The sequence below is a fragment of the Tamandua tetradactyla genome, chromosome 11 (genome assembly GCF_023851605.1).
Source record: "Tamandua tetradactyla isolate mTamTet1 chromosome 11, mTamTet1.pri, whole genome shotgun sequence".
Taxonomy (NCBI): Eukaryota; Metazoa; Chordata; class Mammalia; order Pilosa; family Myrmecophagidae; genus Tamandua; species Tamandua tetradactyla.
This window is the reverse complement of record NC_135337.1, coordinates 51,564,494-51,591,399: the sequence shown is the minus strand read 5'-3', so window position 1 is coordinate 51,591,399 and position 26,906 is coordinate 51,564,494. Positions and strand designations below refer to the sequence as shown.

Here is a 26,906-nt window from a genome sequence, read left to right as displayed (position 1 = left end):
AGTATGATGAATATTGCAAAATTCATTACATCAACAAATTAATGGAGGAAAAATATAATTATATGCGTAAGTGAAGAAAGGATATTAGAAAAAATTCAGCAACCAATCTTGATTCAAAAGATTTGTAAGAGAGGAACAAAGTAAACCATTTTGATAAATATCATAGAGATATTTTACTAAAAGTCAATTAAAACTAATTATTCTATGCGATAAAATAGCAAAATAATTTCAATTAAAATGATGAACCAGATAGGAAGTTTGTCTTTGCCATTATTATTATTTAATAATAAAAGTAAATTGATAGTACCCCAGTGAAAACAATCTTCCCATTTCTCAGAGATGTGGTGTGATTCCATCTATTCTTTTCCCTCATTCAACATATTTTATTGATAACCAATGAATCAGTTAAAGTGTACTAAGAGGATACAATTTATTATGGTTTATTAACAGAAAAGTTTACTTCTCATGCTGACCAGTCCGTTGGTAGGAAGTTCTGCTGTATAGTTATATCAGTCTTGCTGACCATACCCAAAGGCACTGCCAGCAACTTGCATGACAAATGTATTAGCCATGATAGAGGGAAAGACAGGGAATCATAGGGGCACAATTTCCATTTCAGCATGTGACACAGAAGTTAAATTGTCACTTTGTTCACATCAAATGTAACAAAACCATCAAATGAATACACTTAGCCACAAGAGAATCTGGATAATACAATCTCTGGTGGTCAATTGTTTCTTCTTGTAAAGAAATAGTGGATTTGTAGTTTGAAAACGTACAATATGTGCTCTGTGAAGAGACCAAAGTCCCTAATACTGGGAAGCTTAATAAGTAGAGGTAGATAATATAGAAATGAAAAACCAAATATATAATCTGTCAGGTAGGATTATAGCATTATGAAAAAAATTAAAAAGTATAAATGAACCACTTTTTTACAAAGAATGCTTTAGGGTAGTATCACTAAGAAGAGACTGGATGGAATGAATATCTCAGAAAAAAAAAAGCATTCCAGTCAAAGCAAAGAGCAACTGCAAAATTCCACATTTGAGAAATAGGAAAGTAATGAGACGGAAAGTCATTGCAGAATTTTTTGGAAGAGTGACTTTAAAAAGGATTCCTTTGGGGAGACAATTTTCAAAATGTAGACATGAGGAGTACTGTGGACCCTTTCCTAATAAAATAACCTTAAATGGTGAAAATTATTTAAAAGCAGACATTTAAAATTTCTTGGAAATTGTTTTAAGGGCATAGAGTAAATGAAGAAACATTTATTCTAGAACAACTACATAGTGGCTTGGAGCTATGTATATCAGAAAAAAACAAAAAAACAAAAAACACAGGTTCTTAATCCTTTCCTATGGGTGTGAATCCACTGTAAATAGAACATTTTGATGAAGTTAACTTAGTTAAGGTGTGACATGGGTCTTAATCCTATTGCTAGAATCCTTTTTAAGCAAAGCAAAATACAGACAGAAAGAGAGAGAAAGTCATATGGGAAGCAAATAGAAGCTGGAAGTCAATGAAACCAAGAAGCCAGGAGAGTCTGCCATGTGCATTGCCATGTGACAGAAAAGCCAAGGTCCAAGGATCACTGGCAGCTAGTCCCATAATCTTCTGGGAGAAAGCATCATTTTAATGACAACTTGATTCTGGACTTCTCCTAGCCTCAAAACCATGAGCCTATAAGTTCCTATTACTTAAACCAACCCATTGCATGGTGTTCTCTTTAGCGTCCAAGAAACTAAAACAATCTATCAAATCTTAGTAAGAATAATTAGAGTAAATGGCATTTAAGCCACAACTTTTCCTTCTCTCCCTACCTTGCCCCATTCCAATTCAGCATGATGGAAGCTCCACTGTGAGTAGATACGGCCAAGAACATATAGTTTCTCTCCCTCCAGGTTCCAGTTGAAGGTTACAGAATCTTCCCAAGAGGGGAAGAACACAGAAATTCTCAGCCCCCAGCTCAGCTCCATGTTGCAGAGGCTGACAAGTATGGAGCTTTTTTCCTCACATATAACAGGTCAAGAATACTAAAACACTGATCTCCCTTGGGCCAGTTCACTTGTAGGACAGAGATTCCATAATGGGAAAAACAAACTGAGAAGACCAGAGATTTGTAGTCAGTTCAGCTCTCTGTTTATGTAGGAGGGAGATGGGTCTAAGAAAGGAGGGTCACAGTTCCCGCTCGCAGCACTTGAACAGTGGCACAGATGTTTTGTCCAGAGTTAGAAGTAGGCCATAAAGAACTGAGAGCTCTGAAGCTCTCCCCAAAATAACTGACTTTATCTGAAACATGTCCTCTTGGAAACAATGGAGATTGTGGTAACAAGCAATTAAGAGGAGGCTTGAAGCTCCATGAGAACAAAAAGTTAAACTATAGACCAGTGAGAAGATTACTGGAGAGAACCAGAGAATGATACAGCTAAGAGAGCCCTTCCAGGGTCATAAAAAGCATCAAAGGCTAGCTTCTAAGATTACTCTATAAAGAGGCACAGTTTAAATAGATCAGACTGTGGAGCAATTTATGTCCCAGAGTAAGTAGTCAGCAATTGGTGGAGGTTAATAGCTGGTGAGATACCCAAGAAGGCATAAATCTTCACAAACAGATTAGAACAAAAATTAAAGAGAACCTGGTGTGAGACTTTTGGGGAAGATGGTGGAGAAGTGAGCTCCAGGAAAATTCTAACAGCCTACTTTGTAGAAATGGAAAATCTAAATATCAAATACATTTGGAAGGGTACAGTGTCCCAAATAGCCAAAAACACCTTAGAAAGAAGAAAGAATAGAGTTGAAGGACTCACATGGCCTGACTTCAAAGCATATTATAAAGCTACAGTTGTCAAAATAGCACAATACTGGCTTAAGGATATATAGATCAATGGAACTGAGCAGAAAATTCAGAAGTAGAACCTCATATCTATGATTAATTGATTTTTGACAAGGCTTCCAAGTCCACTTAACTGGGAAAGAAGAGTCTGTCAAGAAATTGTGCTGGGAAAACTGGATATACATAGGCAAAGCAATCTCTATTTTGGAGGGAAACATCTTCAAACTTGTGGTAGCTAACTGTTTTTCAGACTTTAGACCTAACACACAAGCAACAAAAGAAAAAACAGATAAATCAGACCTCCCCAAAATAAAAAATTTTGTGCATCAAAGGATTTTGTCAAGAAAATGAAAGGCAAACCTACTCAATGGGATAAAAGATTTAGAAACCACAACACTGACAAAGGGTGAATCTCCAGAATATATAAATAAATTCTGCAACTCAACAATAAAAAGACAAACAATCCAAATTTAAAATGGGCAAAAGACTTGAATGAACATTTCTCCAAAGAGGAAAGACAAATGGTTAGACAGCAGATGAAAAGATGCTTATCATCATAGTTATTAGGCAAATGAGATATCATTTCAATCCACTAGAATGGTCACTACTAAAAAAATAAAACAGATAACTACAAGTGTTGGAGTGAATGTGGAGAAATAGGGCACTCTTTATTGCTGGTGGGAACATAAAATGGTACAGCCACTGTATAAGTTTGGGAGTTCCTCAGAAAGCTAAGTATAAAATTAACATATGATCCAGCAATCCTGTTACTAGATAGATAGAGTCTGTCTATCTAGTAGAAAAAAAAACTGAGAGCAGGGACTTGTACAGATACAAGTCATAACAGCATTATTCACAATTGCCAAAAGATGGAAGCAACCCAAATGTCCACCAACTGAGAAATGGATAAACAAAATATGCTATATACATACAATGCAGTATTATTTAATTACTTTATGGAAATAAAAAGGAAAAAAACTTCTGATACACACAAAAAATGGTTGATCTTTGAGAATACTATGTTGAATGAAATAAGCAACACACTATAGTACAATTATTGTATGATCTCACTATTATGATCTAACTATAATAAGCAAACTCACTTTTATAGTTTACCAGGAGATGGATTTGGGTTAGACAATGGGGAGTTGGTGCTTAACTTGTACAAAATCTCTATTTAGAGTCTCAGATGATAAAAGCATGCAAATGGATGGTGGTGAGGGTAGCACATTACTCAGACACATTATTTAGTGCCATCGTAATCAATAGCACTAAACGACATAGTGAAAATGGTTAAAAGAGCAAACTTTAGGATGAATATATTACAAGAATAAAAATTAAAGGATAGAACATGGGACCATACAACACAGTGAATCCAATTGTACATGATGGATTAGTACATGTATAAGAGATGCTCTTTGGTAAATTATAACAAATACATGATACTGATGCAAGGTGGTAATGAGAAGGTGGTATAAAGAAAAAAAAATGCACCTAATGTAAACAATGGGTAATAGAACCGTTTTAATAGTCTTTCATGAATTGTAACAAAGGTAACTACTGTTATAAAAAGTGCTGTCATCAAAATATAAAATTAAAAAGAGCACTGCAAAAATAACTGCGACTGTGCTTATGCTCAAGGGTGCATACTCTTAAGAACAATATCAGAGGCTACTCATTGTGGGAGATATAGACTTCATTAGGTAGTATAGCCAAGTCACTAAATAAATAAACAACTAAACAACAATTTGATGGTGGGAGTTAATGAGTTGTTAAAATACATTATCCATAAGATCCATTATTTCAGCCAAAAAAAATGATAGAGTCAAAGAAATATAAAAGTGCAATTCATATACATAAAAAGAACAGTTAGTAAAAACTGCTCTTGAAAAGGCCCCAGATGACAGACTAAGCAACAAATATTTCACAGTAGCTATCATATTCTTAAAAGAATCAAGCTTAACTAAGTAAATAATAGTATGATGATAATGTCTTTTTAAATAGAAGATATTAATAAAGATATAGAAATTATGAAAAAGAATGACATGGAAATTCTTGGGCTGAAAATGAAAAGTATAATAACTGAAATGAAAATTTCATAGAGGTGCTTAAAAGTAGATTTGAGGTGGAATAAAAAATCAACAAACTTGAATATAGATTAATTGAGATTATGCAACATGATGAACTAGAGAGAAAAAAGAATGAAGATAAATGAACAAACTGCAAAAAATGTGGGACAGTATTAAGTACACCAACATATGAGTAATAAAAGTACCAAAAGGAGAGGAAAAAGAGAAAAAGGTGTAAAAAATATTCAGAGCAATAATAGCAGGGAAATCTCCCAATTGGTTGAAATCCATTAATCTATATATCCAAGATATTCAACAAAGCAAGCAGGATAAACACCAAGTGATTCACAACTGAACACATCATAGTGAAAATTTTGATAGTTAAAGACGAGAAAAGTCTTGAAAACAGCAAGAGAAATTAATGACTACTGTGTACAAGGGAACCCCAGTAAGATTCACTACTGTCTTTTCATTAGGAGGCAGTGGAATGATACATTCAAAGTGCTGAAAGAAAACAGGTTTCAACCAAGAATCTTGTATCCAGCAAGACTAAATTTTGAAGCTAAAGGTGAAATAAATTCCCAGGTAAAAAAAAAACTGAGAGGATCCATTTCCAGCAGATATGTCTTACAAGAAATACTAAAGGAAGTTCATAGGGCTGAAAACAAATGTCCATCAACAGTCATTTGAATCTATGTTAAAAAAAAAAGCACTGTAAAAGTAATTACGTAATTTTAAAAGTATAAATTTATGTCTTAGCTTCTTAACTAATATAGAAACTAATATAATATAACTAATATAACTAATATAGAAGTCTATATCTCCCACAATATGTCTATATGTATGTCATTGTATTGTTGGATCTATAACATACAGAAATCTAATATGTTCAAATAATAGTGCTCAGGAGACAAATGGGAGCAAAGCTGTTTGGGAGTAATGATATCAAAATATTCAGTAACTCAAGTATACAGGAATAAATGAAGAGAACTATAAATGGTAAATATGAAGGTTAATATAACAAACCATAAATAAATACTTGCTTTCCTTACTTCTATTAGCTTTTTAAAAATACATAAATTTTATGAAGTAAAAATTATAACAATGGACTGCTGGTTTTATAACATATACATGTAATACATCTATGATAATAACAGCATAAAAAAGGAGGAAGAATATACCTATATATAACATTTCTATCTCATTAGAGTTGTTAGTATAATTTGAAGTAGATTCTGATTCATTAAAATGTTTACAGTAAGCCCTAGATAAACCACTAAGAAAATAACTTAAACACTAGTAAAAAGAAATAATTTAAGGTATTTAAATGTTATAATAGAAGATATTCACTTAATGCAACAAAAGCAGTAAAGGAGGATGAGTGGGACAAAAAATTATAGGAGACACATAGATAATTGAATACACTGCAGATACAAAGAGGAACGAAGCTGTGAAGCATGCAACAATGTGAATGAACCTGTGGGACATTTGGTGAGGCAAAATAAGCCAGAAACAAAAGAGAAAATATTGTATGATCTCATTTAGAAACTACTAATAAGAAAATTGGGGCCTAGATAGTAAGCTCTTATAGCAGTCAAATTTAGTCTGAAGTGGTAATTATTGTTTCTAGATTTTGAGGGGCTGTCTTATATATGTGTAACTCAGTATTCAGAGATAAAAATGAAGCTGATTGGGTCATGATTAAGGTAATTCAGAATATGGGGGTGAGGAAGACATTCCCTGTATTTTAGAACTTCACCTAGTCTTTGAGACCAAAGGAAGAAAGTTTCATTATGTCCAGAACCTAGGTTTTTTGTAGCACATAATCTAACTCAACCTGTCTGGATAGATCATTTAAACAATCCAAACACAGGGAGCCCCGAATAAGAATGAGGTCCTATAATCCTGTATAGCTTAATGTAATGCCTGGATAGATCTCAGAGTATAGCAAGCAGAAAATCAAAAAGTACTAACAACAAAGTCCCTTGACGGATAGGAGAAAAATTATGGAACTACTAAACTTTACCATGAGGGGAAGCTCCAGATACTGTGTCAAACATTAGAAACATGCAAATCAAGAGGCCAAGCCCTTGATTTTGAGGCTTGTTCTTGTGAAGCTTATGTATGTAGCAGAGAAGCTTAGTCTACTGACAGGTATGCCTAAGGGTTACTTCTAGAGGACCTCTTTTGTTGCTCAGATGTAGCCTTTCTCTCTCTAAGTTCAACTCTGCAAATGAAATCATTGCCCCCCACTCCACCACCTGGGATATGACATCCAGGGATAAAAGTCTCCCTGGTGACATGGGAAATGACCCCCAGGGATGAGCCTGGCCCTGGCACAATGGGAACAACAACATCATCCTGACCAAAAGGAGGGAAAGAAGTGTAACAAATAAGGTACAGTGGCTGAGAGAGTTCAAATAGAGTTGAGAGGCTACACTGGAGGTATGCTCTCACGCATGCTTCAGTTAGACATTGTTACCTAGCATAACTTGCCAAATCCCAACCAAAACCATTCTTGCCAATCCTAAATAATACATTGGGCATTATATTAGATTCTCCAAAGTTTCCATGCACTAGGGTAACTCTTCAAAACCTACAACCTTCAGATGGGTCTCTGGACCAGACAAGTCCTGAAATGCAGAGGGGCCAGCCCTTCCAGAACATTAACTACTTCTATTCCCCTATCCCAAATTATCAACAGTCCCTTCCAACATGAAAAAGTTTGAATGGGCATGGCCCAAATACACCTGAAGAGTGGGAGAAAGATCAAAGGAGATGGTGGAGTTATACAGAGAAGATCAGGTTTAACAAATGAGTATGCGTGCTGAATCATTATACTGATATTTCTTTTAGCCTCCAGTACTTGAGAGCAGCTAGAAATAAAAACCTAAAATTGTGGAATTGCAATACATACCAAATTCTGAAATCTATCCTACAAATAATTGTTGTGATGTATTTTGAAATTTATTGCTTTTATGTATATATGTTATTTAAAGAGAAGGAGGAGTATAACAGAGAAGATAGGATTTAACAAATGAGTGTGACTGCTTAATCATATTGATATTTCTGTGGTCTCCAGTACCTTGGAACAACTAGAAGAAAAAAACAAAATCTGTGGAACTGTAACCCATATCAAACTTTAAAATATATTCCTTAACTACTTGGTAAAATGTATTTGGAAATTTGTTTCTTTGTATATAAGTTATATTTCACAAAAAAATGTTAAATTAAATATATTTATATATATGAGACAAATAGAAAACAAAAAGAAAATGGCAAGTAAAAATCCAAAATCTAAAAGAGATAGGAATCAAAATAAATAAAAATAAACAGGACAAGAAGAAGGATAAATCTTGAACATTTAAAATGTATAATGTAAAACAGAATTATTACAAATAATTAAAACATATATATATATATATCAGAATATCATTCAAATTTTAAAAGCCAAAAATATAAATTCTAACAATTTTTAAGATCAAAATACATTTTTAGAAAACTAAAAAGTAATATATCTTGAAACAATTAAACAGAATGAAATCTATGAAACGAAACTTTCCCGCAGCAGGTAGTACTCAGAACTAGAGAACAATTCAGTACATGTTATAATTGTATTAAGTTTTTATGGTAATTTGCAATGTACCATTAATAAAATATAAAATGCATAAGCAGGAAGAGCATAAGTTATAAACAACCATAGTTCAAATTCTTTATTAATTTGAGTATGTGACTGTCCCATTATGTACTTAGTCATCAGTTCTATTTTTCCCAAAAGAAAATGATTAGGAACAATGTAGTGCCACCTTTCAGCACCTTTCCACTGTAAAATGAAGGTAGGCATATGAAAAAAAATATGAAGGTAAATATTCATTATAATCAGTAAAGTAAAATTAATCATAAGTCTTCAGAACATTTGTGGTTCAAAAGCTTTTAAATAGAAGTTAATCCAAAAATAATGACAAAAGAGCACAATTTGCTAGGTAACTATGATAGTAGTTGAAAGTAAAAATAGGTAGATAAAAAAGGTGTGCATATTTTAATACAATTAGAGATTATATTAGCATTCAACATAGCCTTGCAATGCTACCACTAACTACGTGCACCCATACAGCTCATTATTTTAAGTAAGACTTTACTTAATGACAGGAGTCTCATCTAGAAAGTACAAAGTACAGATAGGGAAATTTTCATAAGGCTTTGTTTTATTGTACTTATTTACAAAGTAATACTATTAATAGAATAGAAAAATATTATCTTCATAATACTAATAATATCTATTTTAGTTGGTGATTACTAGTATTACTATTTAAAACTATTTTAAAAACTTTAAAACAGAAGTTTATATGCTCATTGATCAGCAATTCAAATTTTAGATTTTTTTTCTAAGGACATAAAAATGGATAGGTATAAATAAACATCTATGGATTTTTTCTATATAGACTTTTTTAAATTTAGAGAAAATTTAAACAATATTAATGTCCAACAAAAAGGGAGAGGTTAGCTAGATAAAATATATTCATTAAAAGGAATATATGCAGTTGATAATTATCTTATAAAATAATACTTAATATGAAAATTGAAAAAAAATATTTTATAAAACAGGCATAATATAAACTTCTATATAGTACATATATATAAAAATACATAAATTTTTATGTTTATATATATGGATATTTCATATCCATATATATGGATATATTTATATCTATCTTTATGCTCATATGGATATAAACTTTTGCCATCACTTTTTCTAAACATGGAAGTTAGTTAAATGAATTTCTTTGTAAGTAGGTTCCCTCAATTCATCACTGAACTTTCTCAAGTTAAATAGATTTTAAAACTAATTTTTGAACAATTGCATAATATCCTATATTATCTTTTTATGAAAAATTTTCGATAGCACAAAATTTTTCAAAGTTTTTGCAACTGCAAATAGCAAAATCAATCACTCTCTCTCTCATTCACACACACACACACTTTATTTTATAGTATAAGTTCCAAGCATTTATGATGAAAGAGCATAACATTTTCCAGTTATTTTAATGAAAAATACCATTTTACTTTTTAAAATGGCTTTGGCAATTACCAATAGAAATATATCCTAATTCTCCTTCCCTTAAATCCTCATAAGAATTATTATTACACTTTAAAATTTTTGTTAGTCTGTTAGAAGATGGCATTTAATTGCTGTTTTAATTTTCATATTTTCATCTATTAATGGGGCTAATGACTTTCAATATATGTGTTTGTAATTTATATTTCTCTTTCTGTGAGTTGTCTATTCATATCCTTTGCCCATTTTTTTGTATTTGAGCTATTCTTTACCCTACTGTTTTACATGAGCTCTTTATATGTTAACTTTCTCTGATTTGTATAGTTATATACCTCTGTTTACAGCTTACTTAGGAAAATCTCCCCCACACCTGCTTACAAATATATTCAATTCAGTTATCTCCTAAAATTTTACATTTAAAGCTTCAACCCATGTGATTTTATATATATGTGTATATATATATATATATATATATATATATATATATATATATATATAAAACTATATATATATATATATATATATACACATACATACATATATAATATAATTGAGGTAGGGAAACAATGAAGATTTTACTTAGCAAGATAACCAATTTTGCTAGCACCAATTAGCAAAAACACCATCCTTCTCCTCCTGGAATTTAAATACTATTTTTTCATAATTTAAGATCCCCATATATACACAGATCTTTTCAGGGACCTTTTGTTCTGTTCTTTTGATTTGTCTATAACTGTGTCAAAACCACCAAATATTGATTATAGTAGTTACCAATTTTTAATATTTGGGAAGATGTTCTATTTCATTTGCTTCTTGGCTACACTAAGGCACTCATTTTATTTTCATGAACTTAAAAAAACACATTTTCTAGTATCACAAAACCAAGATTCTTATTAAAATCACATTAAGTAAAAATACGAATTTAGGAAGGATGGTTATTTGTATTATAGTGAATTAACATCTAGAAACGTGGTACCTATTTACATTTCTTCAAGACTATTCCATAATAAGCTATTTTCTTTATATAAGCCCTTCATATACTGTAAATTGTTTCTTAAAATTATTTAGCTTTGATACTATGCTGAATAGAAATATTTTTTCCATTTCTACTCAATTGGAGCTTTGTTAGTATAGAGAAAAACCATCCATTCCATATATGAATATTTTGAATTCTGCCACCATTCAAATGAATTTATTAATTCTCCTGGATCACTTTGGTTTTCCAGGTATATAGATACAGCATGTAAATATACAATTTCTTTCTTATGTTCTAAATATGGCCTAATTCATCATATTGTTTTATGACATTTACTTGAAACTCCAAAAATTGCCATTTAGTAAATAGCTTTGTCCTATTTTATTATTTTTAAGGAATGACTGCTGAATTTTATTAAGTTCTTTTCAAGGTATTTATTCATAAGATTCCATTTTTTAAATTTAATTTGTGGTTATAATAATTTTTGTTGCTAGGTTTCCTATTTACTATCTCTCAGTTTTTTATTAAATCCTACTTTATTATGATTATTAAACTTCTCATATATTGTTGGATATGATTCATTAAAGTTTAATTTTTTGTATGTATACATATTTCTGAGGTTGGGCAGTAAATTCAGTTTTCATTTTTCTGTCTCAGAATCAAAATCATACAGGCTCTATAAAATGAACTGGTGTTTTAAAAGCAAGAATAGTTTGCACGCATTTTAATCTCATTTGTTAAAATTAGATAGAACTCAGTTATAAAACCAACTGAGTATAATGCTGGTTGAAAATTGCAATTCTTTACACATGATATTTGCTTTCTTATTGATGTACAAAGATATATTCTCCTGGGGCCAATTTTGGTAGTCTATGTTTTGCTTAGGTATCACTTTCTACTGGTTAGATAAGTGCAAGCCACTCTTTTAAAAGTCATGGTACAGGATGAAAATGATGTAATTTGTGAGAACACAGAGGGGCAGAGGATTATTGCTGGCTCAAGTTTGCCCTGATTGCTGATCTGTAACCCATTCTGAGAATATTAGTATCACAGCATACCACTTGGGAAATTTTACTCTAAATTTTCAATTTTATGACCATAAAACCTCATATACTAGTCTTTTATATTTTTTAAATCATAATTGTAATTGTGGTTATATCTCTTTTCTTATCACTTTCTCATACATTTACCTTGGCTGGGCCTATTTCATTGGTCTTTTCATGTCAGTTATATGAAAAGTGACGTACAATCATTTTTCAGTCTTATACAATATTTTTTTTCACAGTCCTAGCTTTTTGTTCAGATTTTACCCTTCTTAATTCTATATTTCGAATTTAAAAATTTGTATCTGCTGTTCTTTAAAGCTGAAAAGCCTCTAAGCTTTCCTATGAAATTTCTATGGTTGCATCCTATTTGTCTTGCATGAAGTGACACATTCCTTAACATAGTTTGATTATTATTATTTCACTTGAATTTCTATTTGATTCAATCTAATTTCCAAGGAAAGTTTTGTCATTTGTTTATGATTCATAGCTACTTTTAATATAAGTGCATCTTAACTGCAAAAATCACTTGTTTAAAAAATATGAGACTTCTGGAATGGCTGGTAAGGAACTTAGTAAATCCTCTCTCCAAGAAGCAGTTGTAAAACCAGGCAAAATTATTAAAAACAATCATTTCAAGACTAGAAATTTATCAAAGGCATACACGTTGAGAAGGGTTTAAGTACAACTCTGACCAATCACTGGTTGATCACTATAACAGTATAGGTCCAGACTGACTCCTAGGAAACCAGGTCTAAAATAATAATAATAATATAATAATAATAACAACAACAAAATAGAGTTGTACACTGTAGGAAGAAATAGACTCCATAGAACTAATCAAAGGAAATGAGCAAACACAAAGAACTATAATCCTGAAGTGACTGGAAATCGGAATCTAGAATTAGTATATTATCCAATTGTCCATTTTCAAGAAAAAAAAAGACATGTGAAGAAACTCTAATAAGTGATCCATAAATAGAAATAAAAGCAGTCTATAAAAATTGTATCTATGGGGGCAATTTGCTAGACTTAGAGGACAAAAACTTCAAAATAGCTATGATAAATCTGTTTAAAAACCTTGTTTAAAGAATTAAAGAAATGTAAGGCAATAATGTCTCATTGATTAGAGAACATCAATAAAGACATAGGAACATAAAATAAAACTAAAAGGAAATTTTAGAGTTAAAATGTACAATAACTAAAATGAGAAATTTACTAGAGAGGTTCAACAGCAGATTTTACCTGGCAGAAGAAAGAGTTAGTGAGCCTGAAGTTATATCAATAGAGGTTATCTAACATGAAAAACAGAAAGAAAAATGAATGAAAAAAAATGAACAGAGAATGTAAAAAGATGATAGTATGGGGAGTTCTAGGATTTCATCTGTCTTCCAGACCAGCTTATATAGCCAGGAACTGTCTGAAACAACTATGTGGGGTACTTGAGAGACTAGATGCACATCACATCATACACCAAAGGAATGAGGATATAATTTATATTTATAATATAAATAATATTATAAATTAAATTATAGACTATAATTTATCAGTCTACAGCAAAGAGCTGTAAATAAATCCTTCCATGCTGTGGAGGTCAATGCCCTTCTACCACTTCCATGGCAGGCTGACTTGGGAGCCATTCCCTGGTAGGAAACAAAAGCCCTCTCTCCTAGGAGCAAGGGAAGGGGAACTTGGCCAGGCACCAATGTAGATTTGATTAAAAATTTGGACTGCTGAATACCAGCTCCAAGAACAAATACATTTACAATGTAATCAAGATAGAAACTAGGAGTTTTGTTTCAGCCCCACTCCAGCAGAGGAGAATTGGGCTGACAGAAAGACAGAGGCATTTGAAGAAGGTTGAGTTCAGATTGCTGAAAGAGGACTGTGTCCCAAGAGAAAGGGAACACAGAGCTAGGCACCAACTCCAGCTCTTTATTGGTGACCTCAAGAAACTGGAGCCCAGCTCTGAGAACAGCTCACTTGTTTTTTTAAGCAGCCCATTAAAGAAAGCAGCCAGCATTCTCCATTTTCAGCCCTGTTCCAGGCAGGGGTTAACCTTATTAGGGAAATAAGGTTAACTGAGAGACAAAGTAATCAATTTGATGTGGTGAATGTAGTTTTCCTAAAGGACAGATCTTCCCCAAGGAAAGAGGGGACAGGCAGGACCCAGCACAAGTAGTGGCTGTCATTTAGAGAATTTTGATCCTAGGGGTTATGATATCAGAGTTTCAAACTACAAAAAGCACTGCCCACCTTCTGTCTTAAACATGCACTAGAAGAGGTGGAAGTGGGGCAGCTTGAGAGTTATTATAATCTTTTCAGCTTGCAGGGAAAAAGGAGCTGATGAGTGGCTCCTTCTCCAAAAGAGGTGGGGGCAAGACCAACCACAGACTGTGGCTCTTATAAAAGAATTCAGACCCCATAGGTTTGGAAAACAGAAACAGTTCCAATCATCATTTCCTGAAGCCTCTGTCTCAACCATGCCCCTGGAAAGAGTGATGTTTGCTGAAAATTAAAGGCACAGTATCACCTGAGGCCTGTGGGGAGCAATGGGCTGACTCTGGGTAGGACATAAAAAGCATAGAATCAGGAGGTTTACAGGAAAGATTGGTGTCCTGCTGGAGCTCATCCACAGAAAAATTTGATACTGATCTATATGCCCTTTATGAGTTCTAGACCTGTCTTGTCTGGGAAAAACAGACTGTGGTAGACGCTCTCTGGAAGGACCCTCCTCTCAGAATCAGTCCTCTGGGTAAAAGTCTTAAGAGATAATGAAAGGAGTGTTAAAAAAAAATAAAGGCAAAAGAACAAAAAAAAGCACAGATCAACATTTTCTGAGAGGAAGAGGGAAGAGACAGCTTCTTTCTAGGGGTGAAATGACTGCATAATCAAAACATTCTAAAAAATCATTCCATATATGCAGGGCAAGAATCAGATAAATAAGAGCTGAAAAAAATCTGATTAGTTAAATACAAGCTATGCTCGAGCTCTAGAATAAGTTGAACCAGATATCAAAGAAGAGTTAGAGCACATAGTCAGTCAACAAGAAAACCTTACACAACAGAAAGAAAACAAACTCCACAATGAACTAATCAAGAAAATTAGATGCCTAGACACTAGCAAAATTCAGAAGTCACACTTAAAAGCATGATGATATGGCCCAGTCAAAGGAACAAATTAAAACTTCAGATGAGATACAGGAGCTGAAACAATTAATTTGGTATGTGAAAACAAATCTTCTAAATCAGTTTAATGAGTTGAAGAAAAATGTGGCAAAAGAGATGAAGACATAAAGAAGACATGTAGTGACCACAAAGAACTCAAAAGCTTGAAAAAAAAAGGAACTTATAGAAATGATGGCACAATAGAAGCTATGAGAACTACAATAGAGACATATAACAGAAGATCTGAAGAGACAGAAGAAAGGATCCATGGACTAGATGATAGGAAATCTGGAATCTTACAAACAAAAGAACAGATAGGGAAAAGAATGGAAAAAAAAATAAGTAAAGTCTCAAAGAACTGAATGACAATATGAAGTGTGCAAATATATCTGTTATGGGTGTCCTAGAAGGAAAAGAGAAGGGAAAAGGGGCAGAGAGAATAATTGAGGAAATAATTGCTGAAAATTTTCCAACTCTTAAGACAGATATCAAATTATAGGCCCAAGAAGCACAATGTACCCTAAACAGAATAGATCCAAATAGACCTATTCTAAGACACTTACTAATCAGATTGTCAAATGTCAAAGACAAAGAGAGAATTCTGAAAGCAGCAAGAGAAAAACAATTAACCACATACAACGGAAGCTTGTTAAGACTAAGTTCAGATTTCTCAGCAGAAACCATGGCAGTGAGGAGGCAGTGGTATGATATATTTAAGATGCTGAAAGAGAAAAACTGCCAGCCGAAAATTCTGTATCCAGCAAAACAGTCCTTCAAAAGTGAGGGAGAGTTAAAAATATTCAGATGTAAATACATACAGTATGTGACTGATAGTTCTTCTCCACAAGAAATATTAAATGCAGCACTACAGACTGAAAGGAAAAGACAGGAGAGAGGGTTGGAGGGAAGTGTAGAAATTAAGATTAGTTGTAAGGGTAGCTAACAGGGTAAAAATAAGATATGACATATAAAATACAAAGGACAAAATGGTTGAGGAAAGTACTGCCTTTACAATAATAACATAGAATGTTAATGGATTAAACCCCCCAATCAAAAGACATTGGCAGAAGGGATTAAATAAATAGGATCCATCTATATGCTGGCTACAAGAGACTCACTTTAGTCCCAAGGACAAAAATAGGTTGAAAGGGAAAGGTTGGAACAAGGTATTCCATGCAAAAAGCAAACAGAAAAGAGCAGGCATAGCTATAACAATATCAGATAGATTAGATTTTGAATGTAAAATAGTTATAAGAGACAAAGAAGGACACTACGTATCAATAAGAGGGACAATCCATCAAGAAGAAATAACAGTCATAAGTATTTACACACCTAGCCAAAGTGCCCCAAAATATACAAGGCAAACACTGGAAACACCAAAGGGAGAAATAGACACCTCTAAAATTGTTGGAGACTTAAATACATTACTCTCATCAATGGTTAGAGCATCTAGACAGATCAATTAGGAAACACAGACCTTGAATGATATGATAACTGAACTAGATTTAGACATTTACAGAACATTGTACCCCACAACAGAAGGATATACATTTTTCTCAAGTTCTCATGGATCATCCTCCAGGAGAAACTACACAGTGTATCACAAAGCAGGCCTCAATAAATTTAAAAAGATCAAAATTATTCAAAACACTTTCTCAATTCACAAAGGAATGAAGCTGGAACTCAATAACAGGTAGAAGACAAGAAAACTTACAAATATATGGGGGCTAAATAACACACTGTTAAACAACCAGTGGGTCAAGGAAGAAATTACAAGAGAAATGAGTAAATATAGAGGCAAATGAAAATGGGAACACAACATATCAAAACTTAAGGGACGCAATGAAGGTAGTACTGAGAGGGAAATGTATTATTAGCAACTATATTCAAAAAGAAGAGCAAAAATCAAGGACTAGGGGAAAAAACAGCAAACTAACCCCAAAACAAATGGAAGGAATGAAATAACAAAGATTAGAGCAGAAAAAAATGAAATTAAGAACAAAAAAAAATAGAATTAACAAAACCATAAGTTGATTCTTTGATGTAATACATCAAATTAACGATATGAAAGAAAAAAAACACATGGCCATTTCGATTGATACAGAAAAGGAATTTGACAAAATCGAGAACTCCTTCTTGAAAAAACCTTAGGACACTAGGAATAGTAGGAAAATTTTAACATGATAAAGGGCCTAAGTTATGTGGAGTGTCCATGGCTGACACTCCACATAATAGTGAAAGAATGAAAGCTTTCTATCTATAATCAGGAAGAAAACAAGATGCCCCTACCACAACTCTTATTCAATATTGTCCTATAAGTTCTTCCCAGAGCAATTAGGCAATAAAAAGAAATAAACAGCATTTCAATTATAAAGGAAGAGAAAAAAAAACATTCTATATTTGCAAATGACATGATCCTATACACTGAAAATCAAGAAACAACAAGGCTCCTACAGCTAATAAATGAATTCAACAAAGTGGCTGGGAATATAATCAATACCCACAGTCTGTAGCGTTTCTATACACAAGCAAGGAACTATCAGAAGGAAATAAAACAAACAAAAAACACATCTATTCATAAAAGCAATTAAAAGAACCAAATAAATAGGAATAAATCTAACCAAGAATATAAGAAACATGTACACTGAAAACCACAAAACATTGCTACAGGAAATCAAAGGCATAAATAAATGGAAGGATATCCTGTGTTCATGGTTTGGAAGACTAAATATCATTCAGATGTCAGTACTGCCCAAAGCAATTTCTACATCCAAAGCAATTCCAATCAAAAGTCCAACAACCTTCTTTTCAAAAATGGAAAATCCAATAACCAAATTCATATGAAGAATATGGGGCCCTGAATAGATAAAGCCACCTTGAAAAGAGAAGGATGAAGTTGGAAGACTCACACTTCCCGATCTTAAAACTTACTAGAAAGCCACAGTAATCAAGCAGCATGGTACTGAGATTTTAATTTGAAGTGAGATGGAAGGGTCTTTGTGGAGGGTCACTGTGAGTCTCAGTTTGCAGAGCTGGTTGTCAGCATGTCCTTTCCTAAGGCACCCCTGAAACAATTCAGTGACGCTTCCTGTTGTGCACCGTCTACAGGTGCTTATGATGCTAAAACTTCAGAAGTATTGAAAGGCCCTATATCTTCTCAGAAATCTCAAAGATTTCCAAAACAAAAAGAATCTCAACAGAACTGTAATGTTGATAAAGATCTTACTTCGCCTGATTCAGCAAGAAAAGTTAAGACTTTGGGATGAAAAAAGGAAACTCAAAAGGATGATAAATACTAGAAGATTCTGGAAAAAGTGATTTGTGCTCTCATGCAAGAGTGTGATGCTCTGGACAAGTGGACTCAATATCTGGAAGCTGAATTTAAGAGAAGAGAAACAAAGCTAAATGCTACAGTCAGGGTGAAAAAGGATCTCTGCAAATAATGCATCACTGGAAAAACAACTTACTGAGTTAAACAGGACTGACAAACTACTAAAATCTAGGTTTTCTGAAGATTGTAATCAAAAGAATGTGAAAATTATAAGCCTGGAGTTGACGAAACTTAGAAACAAAAGGGAAACAAAGATGAGGAATGTGATGGCTAAATGAGAAGTCATGGAAATTAAGGTCACCCAAAAGTATCTTCAAGAGTCTCAGGAGAAAATAGCAAACTTGAGGAGAAACTTGTTTCTATAAAGAAAGAAAAGATTGATGAAAAATACAGAACAGTAAAACTATTAGAATACAACGAAGAAATTGGTTATGCATCAGATCAAGTGGAAAAATACAAACTAGACATTGCTCAGTTGGAAGAAAATTTGGAAGAGAAGAATCATGAAAGTTTAAGCCTTAAGCAGTCTCTTGAGGAAAATGTTATGCTGTCTAAAGAAGTATAAGACCTGAATGGTAAATGTCAGCTGCTTGAAAAAGAAGTCTGTCATCATAGACATAGAATGGGGCAAAAAATAGTTAAGCTATTGGAAGAGGAAACAAAGTCTAGAGCCAAAGAACTAAAACTCCTAGAAGAAAAGCTAAAAGGGAAGGAAGCTGAATGGAGAAAAGGAATGCTGCTCACACTCAGGTCACCCTGCTTTTGCATGAAAGTTTTGACAGCACAGTGTGAAATCTTCACAATGTTACTGCTCAGTTGGAAAAGTGTAAAGAATTAACAACTAGTGAGAAATAAGACCTTAAGTTAGAAGACTTATCACTACAGGAAAAATTGGCCAAGGCTGAAAAAAGTGCAGAGGATGTTCAACATCAGATATTAGCAATTGAGAGTGCAAACCAAGAATATGTGAAGATGCTTCTAGATTTGCAGATCAATTCAGCACTTAAAGAAGCAGAAGTGAAAAAAATCAGTTTCTTCTCTTAAAAAAATAATTGATTTGCATAGCCAACTCATGAAACAAGGTGAAGATTTTCAAAACACTTGGAAGAGGAAAAAGCAAGAAAAGCTGAAAACTAAACATAATGGCAGAATTAACTGAGGAAATTAATAAGTGGTTTCTCCTATATACAACTTTCAACTGAACAACTAAACACAATTTCTTCTCAAACATGTGGAGCATCTTCCAGTATATACCATATGAAAGCATGGGTCATAAAGCAAATTCCACAAAATTCAAAGTTTGTAAAATAAGTCTCAATAAATGTAAAAGAACTGAAATCAAACAAATTATGTTCCTTCACTATGAAAGAATTAAATTGGGAATCAAAACAAAAAAGAAATTGAGGAATCCCAAGTATAGCTGGAACTTAAACAACATATTTCTAAATAACCCACAGGTCAAGGAAGAAAATACAAGTTTATATATGTGTGTGCATGTTTATATGATAAACGTAGAGAAAATGTAAAGCAAAAGAATGGAAAAATATATACCAAGTAAAAACTAACCCAAGCTAACCTGGAGAAGCTATAGTAATATCTTATAATATGAATTTTAAGTCATAAAAATAAAGATTACTAAATAAAGTGATGCTCATTGTGCAATGATAAAATGTTCAATTACTACATCAACATAATAAGTTAAATTTTGTTATGCAACTAATTACATAGTCTCAAACCATATAAAGCAAAATTTGACCTAAATATAAGTAAATAAATCATAGTGACAAATATTAACACACTTCTATCAGTACTTGATAGAACAAGCAGTAAAAAATTAGTGAGGTTTAGAAGATTTGAATAATACATTACCAATGACTTAATGAAAATGTAAAAGATATTCTAGTCAATAACTGCAGATTCCAAATCCTTTCCAAGCACACATAAAAAGCATGGGTCATAAAGCAAAACCCAACAAAATTCAAAGCCAAAGGACTAATATACTTCAGAACATGTTTTCTAAGTACAATGAAGTTAAGCTTATTTCTCCTGCACTAAGTTCTATTCACACAAAATTACATATCACTTGAAATGTACTTCCCTGCTTCAATAACTTTATACATGCTGTACAATGGCTAGAATTAAACTTCTCACCACTGACTCCACTTCCCCTGGAACTATTACCTATCCCATGTAAACATCCTGTGCTTGCTGGAATTTCAATACTTTTTAAAGATTCAGTTAATGTACTATTTTCTCTGTGAAGCCTTTCTTTATATCCTGTCTCAACCAGAATTAATTTTGTGTCCCCAAACTCAGATGAATATTTGTATCTACTATGGTATTTGTCATAAAAAATAAAATATTGTATTTATCTTCCCAATTAAACTAATACTGCCTTAAAAACAGGAGCCAAACTTGCCTTTTTTTGCATTCCAATACCTCAAGCTCCTAAAGCACCTAAATCACAGCAAGAAATTATTTTAATAACATCATGGAGCAGTGTTTCCTTTGGCTGCCAAGATGTTCAGAATTAAATATGTAGCTTAAGTTTTGCTGTCTGTTCTAATTTATATCTTCAATAGTAAAGTTTAAAAATACATTGTTCTAGTTATATATATGTGTATGTCTGTGTGTACATATATATGCATGTGTAGATATTATCATAAGCTACTTCAGTTTCGTAATAGTACATGACAGGTTGTTGACTCGAAATATACATGAACATGTAAAAAAACGAATAAATTCCAAGATAAGCATGCTTAGATGCCAACACTGAAAGCATATATAAAGCCCAAGTTAAGGAAATATGCTATATCAGAATATACCTATGACTTAAAAAAAAAAGATTTTATTTTCCTCCAATGCCATAGAAAAAGTATCTGGGAATAAGAATGGCCAGGTATATTGGATGACTCATTTCTATTCATTTTTAAATATCTAAATGTAATGGTTTGAATACACCAATGTAGATGTTAATTCACTTAAGAAGTATTTATTGAGAATTTGGTAATTTTAATATATTGTTAATTCAACATAATTTTGATTTATAAAAATCTATTAGTTATATATGTTTAGTTTGAGAAAACAACTTCTTATTTTTACAAAATGTGTATGCTACTTTCACTCAAAATTATCAGCTACATAAAACTAGGAAAGAAACTTCAAATAATGCTATATACTAGCAAAATGTTGGGCATGTTTTGTTGGTCTATGAAAAATTTGCCCCCCAGTCCATAACTGATCTCCACAGTTACAGATAAGTAGGATATAAAATCACCAACAATTTCAGTAAAGGAGTAAACTGAGAATTATTTCTTCTTCCCCTGAAAGAATTTTCATTCTGTTTTACTAAAAAAATACTGCATCTCAAGTTTTTAGTTATCCTGTCAACTGAGATAACGTAATTCACATATTCCTCAGGGATTAGTTGGAGCTTCAGTTTAGGCAAGATCTCCTCTTAAAATTTTGCCTAAAGATCTCCTAATCTTCCACGAGAGTGAATCATGCCCACATTCAGTGCACCCGAAAGAAATACTACATTTTAATAAGACTTCCTGAAACAGACTGTTCCCTAAAATAGGGAAGCAAAGACTACAGGACTTAGATATAAAGCTGGCTGATAAAGTGGCTTAAATTGAAGTGTCATGCTTTGCTTGTGATTCCTTTTAAACTTTACATTTTAAAAGGATTCTTGGTTTTCCAAATGAGCAGAAACACTTGCTTAAGGGGTCAGGTTAGTATGATGCCCAAACACATTCAAAGCAATCTGGGCAGAAGATAAAATATTTGCAAAGTCCCCTTGAGGGACTGGGTAAAAAATATATAAATGTTAACTTTCCTCACCTATGGAAGACCTGATATTCTCACAAACATTGGGGACTACCAATTTAATAGGCCAAGCCCTCAATGATATGACTTGCCCTTATGAAATGTAGACCTGCAAAGAAGAAGCTAAGCCTACTTATAATTATGCCTAATAGTAACACCCAAAGAACATCTTATGTGGTCAGATGTGGTCCCTCTCTCTAAGCCAACTCTGTAGTGAACTAACTGCCCTTCCCCTACATAGGGCATAACTCCCATGGGTATAAATCTCCCTGGCAACATGGGTCCTGACTCCCAGGGATGAGCTGGTCCTGGCATAGTGGAATTAAGAAATCCCTCTTGTCCAAAAGGGGGAAGAGAAATGAAACAGTAAAGTTTCAGTGGCTGAGAGATTTCAAATAGAGTTGAGAGGTCATTCTGGAGGTTATTCTTATATATTATATAGATATCTCTTTTCAGTTTTTGGTGGAGTAGCTAGAAGGAAATGCCTGAACATGGCGAACTGTAATCCAGTAGCCTTCATTCTTGAAGACAATTTTATAACTATATAGTTTTTATGGTGTGACTGTGTGATTGTGAAAACATTGTGACTGACATTCCCTTTATCCAGTGTACGAACAGATGAGCAAGAAAATAAAGACAAAAAATAAATAATAGGGGACATGTGTGTATGGGATGTTTTGAGTATTCATTTTTACTTTTACTTTTATTTTTATTCTTATTTTTATTGCTTATGGGGTACTGAAAATTTTCAAAGATCGACTGTGATGCACAACTATATGATGTTACTGTGAATCAGTGATTGTATACTTTGGATGATTATAAGGTATATGAATAGAGCTCAATTAAATTGCATTTTAAAAAAAAGAGTCAGGACTGTATTCATCCATTCCATATAAAAGAAAGCAGTAAAAAATTATCCTGCTGTGGGGACAACCAAATCAATAGGCTGAGCCCTCAATCTTGGGGTATGTCCCTATGAAACTTATCCCTGCAAAGGATAGGCTAAGCCTGTACAGAATTCGGCCCCAGAGTCACCCCCAGAAAACCTCCTTTGTTGCTCAAATGTGGCCTCTCTTGTGTTCAGTAAACAGGGCAAGAGAATTCACTGCCCTCCCTCTCTCTACGTGGGAAATGACTCTCAGGGTGTAAACCTCCGTGGCAATGTGGGACAGAAATCCTAGAAAGAGCTGGGATTCAGCATTAAGGAATTGAGAAAACCTTATTGACCAAAAGGCAGAAGAGTGAAATGAGACAACATAAAGTTTCAGTAACTGAGAGATTCCAAACAGAGTCGAGAGGTTATCCTGGAGGTTATTCTTACACATTATATAGATATACCCTTTTTAGTTTATGGTGTTTTAGAGTGGCTAGAGGGAAGTACCTGAAACTGTAGAACTGCATTCCAGTAGTCATGTTTCTTGAAGATGATGGTATAATGATATAGCTTTCGCAACGTGATTGTAAAAACCTTAAATAGATAAAAATGCTCCTTTTATCTATGGTATAGACAGATGGGTAAAAAATATGGATAAGAAATAAAGAATAGGGGGAAAAAGGTTAAAATAAATTCAGTAGATTGAAATACTAGTGGTCAATGAAAGGGAGTGGTTAAGGGATATGGTATGTATGGTTCTTTTTTTTTTTTCTTTTTTCATTCTTTTGCTGGAGAGATACAAATGTTCAAAAAAATGATCATGGTGATGAATATACAACTATGTGATGATATTGTGAGGCACTGATTTAACCATGTCAAGAATATTTGTATGTCAAGAATGTTCATATGTCAAGAGTGCTTGTATTTTGTTTGTTGTTTGTAATAAAAATATTTTTAAAAAATTAAAAAAAAAATCATCTTCCTACAAAAGCTTGAGTCATCAGGGGATATACTGAAGACATGCTGCTGTTACAGTACCTGCTGAAACCTACTGATGGCTGTGCTATTCCTATCCCGAGTGCAGGAAAACTCACCGGTTATTGGGATGCGTTCACCCATCTTTCTGAGCCATCAGTCCACTGACTCTAATTTGTACAAAAATATGGCAACAAAGAGGAATGTACATATTAAAAAAAATATGTCAACAAATTGTTTTTGCTTGTATGTATTTCTATGTAGAAGGTCACTCAGTTTGAAAGAAAAAACAAAAATAAAAATATTCTGCTTTTAGCACCACATCTGGAAATGAAAACCTACTTCCCAAAATATAAAGTGTATTTTTCTTTTTCTGAGTTTCAATGGAATTAAAACGCTAATATATTTCATAAAATAGCACTACAATAAAAATTATTCTTGGTAACTGTTATATAAAAGGAAGAAATAATCCAGTCTAATTTTGACAACATAGTTATGGACATTATTCAACTCAGTAAGATGAACTTAAGACCAAGCACAATCTATGTTGTTGATGATATTAAACTATTAAAATTATTACCCAATCATAAATGTGCTTTATTTTTAGCATTATTTTAATAAAGATGATTTTTGGTTAGCAAATAGTAGAAGAAAGCACATCTGTGTTCCAAGATAGCATTAAACTAAAGCCAATTTTAAAGCTATAAATTGTAGATAACATTGACTTAAATCTGTACTTTGCCTTTCAGAGTATAATTAATGATATCCACCATCTGCAAAGCTAGACACCATTTTAACTCTTTCCTCATAACTGGCCAATTTGCTTTACTAAAATTTTTTATAGGAATGTTGACCTAAATTTATAATTTAAAAGACAATTCACTTTGATAAACTTGCTCTACTAATATCTGCAATATTCCTAGTTTTAAGGTAGGAATCAACTTAATCTTCATTATAAATTAATAATTAGCATTTAATACACAAAATCAATATTCAGAATTATATAATTCACAACATAACAAAATAACAGACTATTATAATTCCATCTCATTATTTCAAATGAGATCTCAAAATGTACTCTTCGACTAGCAGAGGTAACTACATCTGAACAATAGGTGTCTTACTAAAAAGTTGCCTATAATGCTTTTATACCATTAAGCCATGTTAAGCGCATTATAAAGTAGTTAAATTAAAACTTTTATGTAAATAAGTTTAAGTGAGACTAATCATTTCCTGATTCATAAATTAAGATATTCCTATATTGAATAACCTCTGATAATTCCTATCCCTTTACTAGTAAAGCATACATGTTGTACACAAAAGGAATACATTAATGGATATTGTGTTTAAAGTTTTGGCCGCAGAAATAACTATGACCCATTTATTCTTTACCCCATTTGGGGGCTGTCCAGTTAGTAAATCTTGTTTTTCTCTTTTACCCTAACAAGATGCCCTTAAGTTTGATGAAACATTTGGCTACTTTCTAAGACCCAATATTTAGTGTAACTCTCTAGATAATAATCACTGTCTCTCTTTTTCACAGGGAGTCTTATTTACAATTATATTTGGCATAATATCAGGATTTCCATATATCAAATACTACCTAAGTCATCAATAATGTGGATTTATAAGTTAGTTATCAGATAAGAATCTAACCTAGAACAAATTTCTGTAATTTTGTTTAACATGTCGTACTCCTATATTTTCTATTAATTTTATAGTTCAGCAAAACTAAATTAACATTTTTCTATCAACTGAAAAATTAGAAAATGATTTTTTTTTGTTTGCTTGGATACAGCTTCAAGCAAGCCTCAAAGCCAACTTAGAGATCTGTAGCAATGTGCAACAGAAAGTAGCAACAAACTTCTCCACCACATAAACTCAATTATATTAGAAGTTTTCTCCTTGTCTTCATTGTAGTCTTCTCTATCAGGGGTCAGCAAACTTTTGCTATAAAGAGCCAGATATTAAACATTTTAAGCTTTGTAGTACTTATGTGACTTGTTGTATATTCTTCCTTTGTTTTGTTTTGTTTTCTTTGTACAACCCTTTAAAAATGAGAAAAAATAAGAAAAAAAAACATTCTTAGCTCATGGGCCAGACTGAATTTTCCCCCAGGCCATAAGTTTGCCAACCCCTGATCTATAATATAGCCTAATACATACATATATGCATACATATGTGTATGCATGCACACATGCCCAAATACATACATGTATAGATTAATACATATATGTTTTTCACTCCATTCCGCCTTAGAAATTTTGGAGGAACCATAGAAAATAAATCTCATATATACTTACTTGGATGTAGATACATACACACCTACACAACAATTATAAATTAAAATAAGACATTTTTACCTATAGAAGTAATTTAAAGATCCTATAACGGTCTTGCCAATTATGATAATATGGTCTATGCAAATAAAAATGAATTTAATATACATTTAGTAGAGCTATACAGCCCCTAACATGTTTCATTTTAGCTGCCTGTTGCCACACATAATGTATGGATGGCTTAAGGAAACAGATACTCCCTTACCCATTTTCCTAAAAACTAAAGTATGGTCACAAGACCTGGCTTCAGTCAAATGGATGCGTTTTCCTTGAATTTTACTTTCTAGGGAGCTATCCAACAGCACAAGGACAATGAAAGGAACACTCTTGAGCTGCAGCACAACAACAGGGTGGGGAGTAACCAGGGGCAATAGACAAACAGAAGTACCCTGAGCACACTGCTACTCTAGGGGAGTCT

General features: G+C 32.9%; 1 protein-coding gene and 1 pseudogene across 4 annotated transcripts in view; one reads left to right on the top strand and one right to left on the bottom strand.

Moving 5' to 3' along the window:
• Positions 1-26,906, bottom strand: part of LRRIQ3 (leucine rich repeats and IQ motif containing 3) — a 178,130-nt gene that overhangs the window by 82,008 nt on the left and 69,216 nt on the right. For 3 of the 4 annotated variants that reach the window (XM_077120619.1, XM_077120616.1, XM_077120617.1), the window contains one exon: positions 23,682-23,768. The exons of the other annotated variant lie outside the window; for it this stretch is intronic. In XM_077120619.1, coding sequence (XP_076976734.1) covers positions 23,682-23,768 — 87 coding nt within the window. The remainder of the gene's footprint in view (positions 1-23,681; positions 23,769-26,906) is intronic. 4 annotated transcript variants of the gene reach the window in all.
• Positions 18,186-19,674, top strand: LOC143650948 (hyaluronan mediated motility receptor pseudogene; annotated as a pseudogene).